At 35.0% G+C, this 9,757-nt stretch overlaps 1 protein-coding gene across 1 annotated transcript; it reads right to left on the bottom strand.

Annotated features, from left to right (window-relative positions):
* Nucleotides 1-429: 429 nt before the first annotated feature.
* On the bottom strand, nt 430-9,728 carry MMGT1 (membrane magnesium transporter 1). Its single transcript, XM_079124049.1, has 4 exons — nt 9,634-9,728; nt 7,256-7,308; nt 5,111-5,214; nt 430-3,426 (listed from the first exon to the last, which is right to left on the bottom strand). Exons 1-4 carry the CDS (start codon nt 9,710-9,712, stop codon nt 3,267-3,269), a joined length of 396 nt encoding a protein of 131 aa, XP_078980175.1. The 5' UTR covers nt 9,713-9,728; the 3' UTR covers nt 430-3,266.
* Between the last annotated feature and the right edge of the window lie 29 nt (nt 9,729-9,757).

The raw sequence follows: 9,757 nt of genomic DNA, 5'->3' as shown, positions 1-9,757 counted from the left end.
TGAATTTAAATGAAATGTTCATCATGTTATTCTTTCACATTTCTGTAGGTTTGAAATTTTTCAAAATAAACTTTTAGGAAAATATCAATATGATTTTAGATTTGGACAAAATGATATCTAAAGGTCATCTTGAAAAATAAACATTTGTGATTAGATACTGATATTCAAGGACCAATTCTTATATCCCAAAGGGCACTTGATGATTTACAAATATAAATAAGGCTATGCATTCTATTTTGACTATAAAACATAAAACCGCAATAAGACTTTACATGTACAATGAAAGTACCCATGGAACTTAGTAAATAGCATCATGCTAGAAAAAAATACAGTCATGAAATAAACTCTTGCATTTTTCTTGGGACAGTGAAGCAGAAGAAATGAGATTTAAAAAAAGTCAAAAACAAACAAACAAATAACGCCACCAAAAACAAGGCAAGACAATCATTTATTTATTGGACAGGGCAAGGTCATTTAAAGAGAGAAAACATATTCAAAAACGTGTTTAGCTTGGTGTTACAGGCATTGATGCTCACAACAAACAACACTACTCAATACATCATGGAAATAGGCCACATACAACCAGAAAGATGCTGTCATGCCACTCAAAAATAAGCCACAATGCTTGGGAAACAATTAGGGAGTTACAGAGCATAAGTCTCCAATTCACCAATCTGTGTTTTCTGCCATTGGGCCATTAGGCCATAATATTGGCTGGTTCCCTGGTTATTGAGTCTTTCTGTATTCTAAAGAACTTGATTGGTATGCACTTCTACACTTCTGAATTGTCACTGAAATCATAGTCAACTGAAGGATTAGCTAGCTCTCATCACTATAGTTTTGAACTACCTTAGGCAATAAAGAACTCACTATCTCATAGTGATGTAAATAAAATTCCACTTAATACATTTAGCACTGTTATAATGCACCCAAATCACCTTTAGTCCTATGGTACATACTTTAAAAAGACAGCAGAAATTCACTGGAGTAAGTTTTAAAAGAGATTTGGGGAGCTCACCTGGCCCGAGGTATAAGAGGTGCCAACAAAGACAGACACACCTAAAAACTGCTATGTCAATTATTTGCCAAATTATTTGGCATCATTTTTTAGTAGGACTTTTGTGAATGGGCCGGCAAAGATATATTTCAATGTTCATTCTACAAACTAGCCAAAATATTATAAGCAATAGTATACCATGAATGATTGGCTATTTAGCATAAGATTAATCTGAGAACCCTGTGAGGTATCTGGCCCTCCTTCCTTAAATTCATTCATTTACCAGTCACTTCCTTATACTACAGTAAGAGTTTTCAAAATGAGAACAAATTTTTCATGACAGAGAAAACCGTTTTTAGGAAGCCAATCACAAAAGACTAGATATTGTATGAATTCATTTATATTAAATGATCAAAATAGGTATAGAGAGAGATATAAAGTGAACTAGTGGTTGCCTAGGGCTGGGGAACATTGGGAAGAAACAAGAGATGACTGCCAAAGGCACAGGGTTACTTTTAGTGTGATTAAATGCTCTAAATTTGTCTGTGATCATAGGTGCACAACTTTGTGAATATAAAAATCATGAAGTTGTACCCTTTAAATGGGTGAATTACAAGGTATGTAAACTATATGCCAATAACATTGTTACAAAAACATTAAGAAAGGAAGACAGCCCCAAAAGAGAAGAAAACAAAAGGCTCTCCCAAATCAAGCCATACCTGAGGAAATGGTAGACAAGCCTTGTTTCCCACATGCTATTTTGACTTCATCACTTTATCCCTGACTTCACATTTTAACACATTTCTAAATTATTTTAGATTATCAGAAGATTTCTAACTTTGTTCTCCTTAGAGATCAAAGTCAGTGTTCCACTTACTAAGCTGGTAAAACAAAAGAAAACAACAAAAAAAATCCAATGACAAAATAATCTCATCCTTTGGGGCTGTGCATGACCAGGCAGAATGGAAGAGCTGAGGTTCATTTCCAATGGAAAAAATGCCATCAGGAATAAGGACATCTTATGATTTTTGCCTAAAGCACATTTCCTTTTCAAACCTGCATACATTTATTCCCTTTACACCTATACAATTCGACAAAAGTAATGTTTTTATAACTGTACAATTCAACAAAAGCAATGTTCTCTATCAAGAAATACTGAGCTTCCTGCTCAAAGAGCTAGCCACATTTCCCTAAGAGTAAAATTACTATTTTTAAAAAAATTCAACTCTGTATCCATCCTCACCTTCGGCACTATACAGTGAAGATCGAAAACTCTAAGCTGGTTATAATTTCTGAAATGATTTTAATTTTCTAAAATATTCAATATATTAGTTCCAAATATTTAGAATATATTTGGCCCAATTCTTTTGGGTTTGCCTTTAGATTAATGAGAAGTTTCCATTATTTTCACTAATTTAGTAAGAAATAAACTAACACAGATTTTGAATAAGTTAAACTGGCTAATGACATGTAATCCGTTTTCCTCAGTGGTTATGATTGTTCCACATAGGGATGAAAATGAAATCACAAATGGCATTTTTGGTCTACCTTCAACTATTCTTATACTACAAAGTTAGGAAAAATTTTTACAGCTAAATGAGGAGAACACAAGCAGCATTATAGCAAGTTCAACTTGTTAAGTGCATTTGTTATGACAGAATTTGACGCAAAAATTGCTCACTGCACACAGAACCTCAGAGAAGTGATGAAACAAGACAACTGATGTTAGAAGGTATATGGGAGTGGGGTGGGATGAGAATCAAGGATACATTAAGATTGGGCAAGGATCTTGGAAAAAAGAGCCACTTTTTAGGGCATATAAGAAAAACTGAGAAGTCATCATTTTGGTCTCATTAGGGAAGTCCATTTGATAAGAATTGAAGACCATTTTATTATAGTTCATGCTGCAAAATGCAGTAGTCACACAGTATTTCCAAAAGGATTCCTAAGAACTAGTGCAAAAGAAATCTAAGAAAATAAATAAACACAAAAACCAACATTTTTCAAGGAAATGTGTTCAAAACAGTGACTTTTACAAAAGATGCAAATTTGTTTCAAATGAAAATATATATGAAAGATCAAAGACTCATTTTGTAGATAATTTACACTGCATCTATGATTTTTAACAGTGTACAAACAAGGGGCATAGATTTTTTTAATTAGGTCTGAAAGATCAATATAAATACTGATGGGGTGGGGGAGTGTTTTATACCCCAAACTCCAAGATTCAACTCTGTGTCCTGTCCTGTTATTATAATGTGTAAAAACCTTAGCGGCGCAGTGATTCGAGTTTTCGTAACTTCAATGATGTGTTAGAGGACAACGCCTCTTGATTTGAAGAGTTTGTTGTATCCGAAGGCCGGAACAGTACTCGACCACGATGATTAAATACATAAAATGATGGGTGATTCCTTAAGGTATCAAATGTCCTTAAAAGGAAAAAAAAGCATCAATTTTAGATAAAATTTTTAAAAGCCTATTTAAAAATAAGCAGGTTTCTAATGAATTATGAATTTGCTATGGACTATATTTTAACTAAGTATAATAAACGCATAAAATCAGATTGTAAATGATAATCATACTAGATCTCTCTCTTTTTTAACTGTACAAAGAAAATAAGAAACCTGGAAAGCTAACACAAAGCTCTCAAATTTCTTTTTTATTCAGCCATTCCTTCCAGGATGTCTATGAATAATAACCCAAATACTAGCTCAACTTTAACCACCTCTGTAAATCTAACAGTAGCTTATGCCAAATAGTCTTTCAAAAACTTGCACATAGATTACACCTTTGATTATTCTCATTTGGCCCTTGCTATTCAGTCATGTGATCATTTCACAGATCTGTTTCCCAAGAATCTTTCAAGTACAACAACAAGAAAAGAAATTTTTTTGGCCCTCTTTACCTCCCATTGGCTAAAATCATATATCTTGCTACCACCTACCTGATGCCATTCTGTTTTACTTTGTTTTTTCCTGACCCCTTGCCTGTGATATTTTATAAGAGCAGTAGTGATAGTGGAATATCCTTTCTTTTCTAGTGAGATCTACGTAGTCTTAAAAAAAGTCCACAAACACCTTGGTGTATGGCCTTTAGTGTTTACTTTCAAGTGTTATTTTCCTGGTAAGAAGAACCCTTCCTTTGATTAAAACTCAGATCTCAAAATCAACTGACCTAATCATTCAAGCCCACCCCCATATACAACAGGAGACCTAATATGTGACTATTTAAAATGTAACAGCATGTACAAATATGTAACAATGAATCCCCCCTATGTACAACTATAATACACAATAAAAATGTAAAACAAAAAATGCAAATAAAAAGAGAGGGGATGAGTTTCCTCTAACACGTAAATGTTTACTGTGAACCCTCCTAAGAAAATAGTTATTTCCAGGATCATGAAAGTGGATAAATTTCAGAGATGGAATCGAACAAAACTAAACTAGAAATATGAGAAAGAAAAGCAAACAAAGCTTGTGAAAACAGCTTAGAAAAAAGTACAGGAAAAAAGAAAGTAGAGTAACAAATACTTTTTTTCATCCAGGGATACAAAAGGGCCTGCAGGCAGAGCTTATGTCACTGACTGGTTCAAATGAGAGAGTAAACAGAAAACCCCTTATTAGTCCAAAGACTAAGCTGGGACAAGAGGATAAAGGATGAAGAAAGGAAGGAAAGGGAGAGGGAGAGAAAGGGGGAGAGAAAGGGGGAGAGAAAGGGGGAGGGAGGGAGGGAGGGAGGGAGGGAGGGAGGGAGGAAGGGAGGAAGGAAGGAAGGAAGGAAGGAAGGAAGGAAGGAAGGAAGGAAGGAAGAGGAAAGGAGGGATCTTGGTTAAATTTTTTGAGGAATTATCTATTTTTCTCCCTCCAACCAACCAATAATTTTAAGCCTCTAGTTGGTACCATAACCTAATACCTTATTCTAATATAAATAATCAGACATTCAACTTCCACTTTTCCTGTCATATCAAACACTGCATCAATATTTTTTACCACTTCCTCATACAAACTACATAATCAAATGTAAGAACAAAACCTACTTTTATGTACCAGAAATTACATAATAAAGCAAATCCCTACAAAATTAAATGCCTCTGAAAAGGGAAAGACTTACTTATTTTTTAGTTCTGAAGTGGCATCCATGTCTTTAAACTCCCCTGCAATATGAACTATACCATAACAGGTAACTGCAAAGGCCAGAAGTGTCTGAAGAACTATCTGTGAGTATAAAGATTGACATTACAAGTAACACAAAAATACTATACAAAACATTCACGATCTTCTCTCCTACTCTCTGAATGGCTTCTAACAGGTAGTCCTCTCAGTGCCGTTTATCTAGAAAATCAGTTCTCATTTGAAATGATTTGCACTCAGACACAAGAAAATCTTCCATTCATTCTGTGGCTTGGCTGCAAAAATATATGTGATGCTTTAATAAATGAACTCAGCAACACACTCAAATAAGCAAAATCAGTACTAAATAAATATAAAATCAGTATTCATTTGTCAAATAGTACCTGCTTTCAGCAGCAACTGAGAATTTTTTAAATGTGTTATTTTCAATATAAATACACAAAGCATATGGTATAGAGTAAAGAAAAGAAATAAAAAGACACCACTTACCCACCATCCAGTTTAGACAGTTTCCAGCACCTTTCAAGTGCCACATGTCCCTCTCTGATTATTTCCCTTACCCTCCTTCTCAAAGTTGAATATTGTCCCAAATTGTATGTTAATCAGTTCTTTGCTTTTCTTAATAACTTTTCTAGCTATGTATGTAACCCTACCTTACTTTTGCTCATTTTGAATTTTATTTAAATGGACTCACATGTATTCTTTTCAGTCTAGATGTCCTCATTCAACATTATGTTTGTGAAATTATCCCCCCTGCAGTATATAGTTACAGACCAAGTTGTTTTCATTGTATTTTGTATGTCATTATATGGAAATACCACAATTTATCCATTCCACTGCTGATGGATATGTGGGTTGTTTCCTGTTACTTTTATAATGTCGACTTGAATATTCTTGTGTGTATCCTGGTGCACTGTAGTGGAAATTCTGAGCATAAAATATGCACATGTTCAGATAAGGTAATACCAAACAGCTTTCCAAAGAATTTGTGCAAGCAATATAGTTGAATGTTTGAAATTAACCAACATGGGAATACAAGCATATTTTCAGAATTTTAAAAAATTTCCAATTTGTAATAAAAAGAAAGTTATTAAAAATAGATATGAGTATGTATGAATGTTTGTGTGTATCTACTACAAAGCAAAGGTGATAGGGTAGCCACATCTACCATACCCTTAATTATAAACAACTCAAGTAAAAATTTGTCACAACCTATTATTGTTTAGATTAAAACCTAATGTCATATGTAATACCAATTTACATTCCAACCACCAATGTACCAAGGAGACTTTTTGCATTGAAGGTACTGTTAACAAGAATGTGGTAAATCTGAGTTGTCATGAAAATATATTTAAGATAAATAAAAAACTATAAAGTTTTATATATGTACCCACACATATAATAACAATTTTAAAAAGAAAAACTTTATGTTTTGATTAGGTAAAACTATGAATACATAATTGTTTACCCATAGGAAGAAGTCTGAACCTATATACTTCAAACTATCAGGAGCAGAAATGAAATTGCCAAGGAATGGGATCAGTTTTGTCATTGTTTTAATTTTGTGCAGCTAGCTTTAATTTTCATACTTATTGTTTGATTCTGTTACAAAGAACTTGTTACTTTTTAAAGTTGAAATCCAATAAAGATAAAAATTGTGGGTGAAGTTGGAATGTGATATTTTAACTTAAAATCACTTTCTTGTTTTTCTTTAGTTTTACCATCTATGTGTATCCCTAAAAAATGTATTATTAGCTTTGTTTTAAAACTTTACATAAGGGACTTTTCTAAGAAATAAAGTCAAATAATAAACTTTTATATTTTTATTTTTAAGTTAGCACTGACATTTTTATTTAAAACTCCTAAGAACCAAATAATTAACCTTTTAAGTCCCTTTCATACTGTGGACAGGGTAACTTTTAGTAACTATAGTTCTAGAAACCAGAGAAATCTTTCACACTTTCTAAATTTGGGGGGTTTTACAAAAAGTGATGAAAAGTAGAAAACAGATGTTACTTCATGTTTGAAAAATGTTAAGAGGATAAAAACCAGTAAAAAGTTATAATAAGCAAAGTGACTTTAATTTTAAAAATATGTTTTAATGGAATTTAAATGACCAACTTACATCTATTGGCAGTGATTCATCTTCTTTTTCTGTTAATCGCATATAAGAACGATCTATAAACCAGAAGCACACCATTAAGGAAATTGTAGCTCATTTTTCTTTCTTAAAATGCAAGCAAATCAATATACCAAAGAAGTGGCTGACTTATATGCTACATAAAGTAATGCTAATCCCGGATTCCTCAAAAACCTCTATCCTCTAAGGCAGTCAGTCTTATCTTAATGAAATATTTTATTCTCATTGTGACCTGCTTTGTCACCTTGTAAGATGGGGTAAGAGTGATAGATGGGCATGTATGAGGCAGGAATACCCAAGCATAATTTCTCTTTTTTACTCAAAAATATGAGAAACTTCTGAAACTGTTTTTTTTTCCTTAGTAAAAGAAATAATTTAAAAATTAATAAGTCTACAGAAAAATCTCAGCTCTGAATAGTACTGCCATCAAATAGTGCAGCCAACATAGTACTGGTTTGGAAATGTTTTTCTGGAAACATGATGGTGCACTGCTGGAAAAAAAATTCCAGGACACCAATTTCTGCATCTAGTACTTTTTAATTATAATTCTGCTGCTGCCTTAACTTCAGGAGGCAGCAAGGGATGAAGGAAAAGGATCAGGAATTGAAAGCTGATATACCTGAATAATGGTATCAGCTCTTCCATGTATTGTAATTTGCTACATCTCACTCAATTAAGACATTCTCAGTGACTGTAACATGTATTTCAATTTTTAGAGTGTTAAAATGTGGGAGTGAGAGGGAGTGTGTCTTAGAATCAGAGCAATGCTGTATCTTTTCATTGCCTGAGTTTCTGAAACAGCAAAATGGAAATAATGTGAGGATGGAGTGAGATTCACTATACCATAGCTGCTCTACTATAACAAAAGTCATTACAGCAAAGATGAGCATGTCAACTCCATATTATGCTATCTGCTGCCACAATCCGACATGACATAGTTTCAAAGGTATTAGTTTCTTGCCATTACAAAGCATGAGCATTACAAAGAGGTCTCACTGCAGTGACAAATCCACAAGGTATTCTCATCACTTGAAAGATAAAAATACAGAATCCTAATTCTAGATGGACCTAGGACAATTTCTATTTAATCATGTACATTGGACTTAAGATACCCAAACTGTTTTGAGTGAATTTTTAAAAGAGAATGTGTTTAGAGACATATTCTTAACTTTTAACTTACAGAATTTTTAGGGACAGGTGTTAAAACAAAATCAAACCAAAACCAAGAATAGATTTGGACTAATCTTTTGTCTGTTTCATTTCTTTAGCTTTCTTGTTTGCATGCAGTTTAACCTGACTCTAACATACCTTTAGCCAGGCATTTCTTCATCTGTAAAATGAAGGGACTGGACTTCAGTAATCTCCAAGGGCTCTCCTTGCTCTATGATTGTATAATTTTACTGCTAGGGCTTATTATAGAAAAATAACATTGTACTCCAATGTATCATAATCTCCTCCAGGACCATGCTTTTCTCACCTGGGGATCTTATTAAAACGCAGATTCTGATTCAATAGATCTGAGGTGAGGCCTGAGTGTCTTCTAACAAGCTCCCAGGTGATGACCAGGAGGCTGGTCTATTGACCACACTCAGAGCAGCAAGGCTCTGGGACAAATTCATGAACCACCAGTTCCCGAAATAATCAATGTCCCTGCTTCCATGCATCCTTACACACTTTTAGCATACCACCTATATCACTTCATTGTGATTATATCTTGATCCACTTTTTTCCCCAACTAGCCTATGAACTCCCTTATGGCATCGCTGTCATTGTACTTGTACCTGCTGAGCAAGGAGCAATTTCAACTCAGAGACTGAATTTTATAAGGTAGTCTAGCACATATCTGTCTTTTGCCCAAGGTCACACTGATTTAGCGGTCAATCAAGTTTTTAACAACCGTCCCTTCAGACTCCCAGTCCAGTGCTCTTTACCTCTATCACAGTGCCTCCCTGAGGCAACTGGTCACTTAACGTCTCACTCTATGTCTGGACAGCCCAGAAGTCCCCAGGATGGTGTCCACCTAGTTGTCATGAGGCCACAGGCACTGAAAGTCCTCAATGCCACACTGCCTGATCTGCCCTATGCCGGATCTGACATCCCTGGCCTGGATTCCCTGACAGACTCCCGCTCTGAACCCTATCCCTGGCACCCCCTTTCAATCTTTCTTCAATCTCGGGTGTCCACACCCTTCAAACCCCAAACCTTCCACTGCAGACCCCGCATTGTTTTTCTGAGTCACTCCAAACTGTAATGTCTTAAATGACCGCTCCTCGGACTTTTAGTCCGACAGTCCCTTAGGGGTGCACCCACATAACGCTCCCGGTGTCCCACACCGAAGAGGTCTCCGTCCTCCAGGTACTTACGCTGCGCAGCAGAAAAGGCGGCGTGGGCTAGAGCAAAGAGGCCGATTCCTACCAACCCCTTCCATAGCGATGGCGCCATGATTCTGAAAGAGCAACAGCCCAACAAAAAAAAAAAAAAAAAAAA

This window comes from Sciurus vulgaris (genome assembly GCF_902686455.1).
Source record: "Sciurus vulgaris genome assembly, chromosome: X".
In the NCBI taxonomy this organism is placed as follows: domain Eukaryota; kingdom Metazoa; phylum Chordata; class Mammalia; order Rodentia; family Sciuridae; genus Sciurus; species Sciurus vulgaris.
The sequence above is the reverse complement of the archived record's forward strand: the minus strand, read 5'-3'. Positions and strand labels throughout refer to the sequence as shown.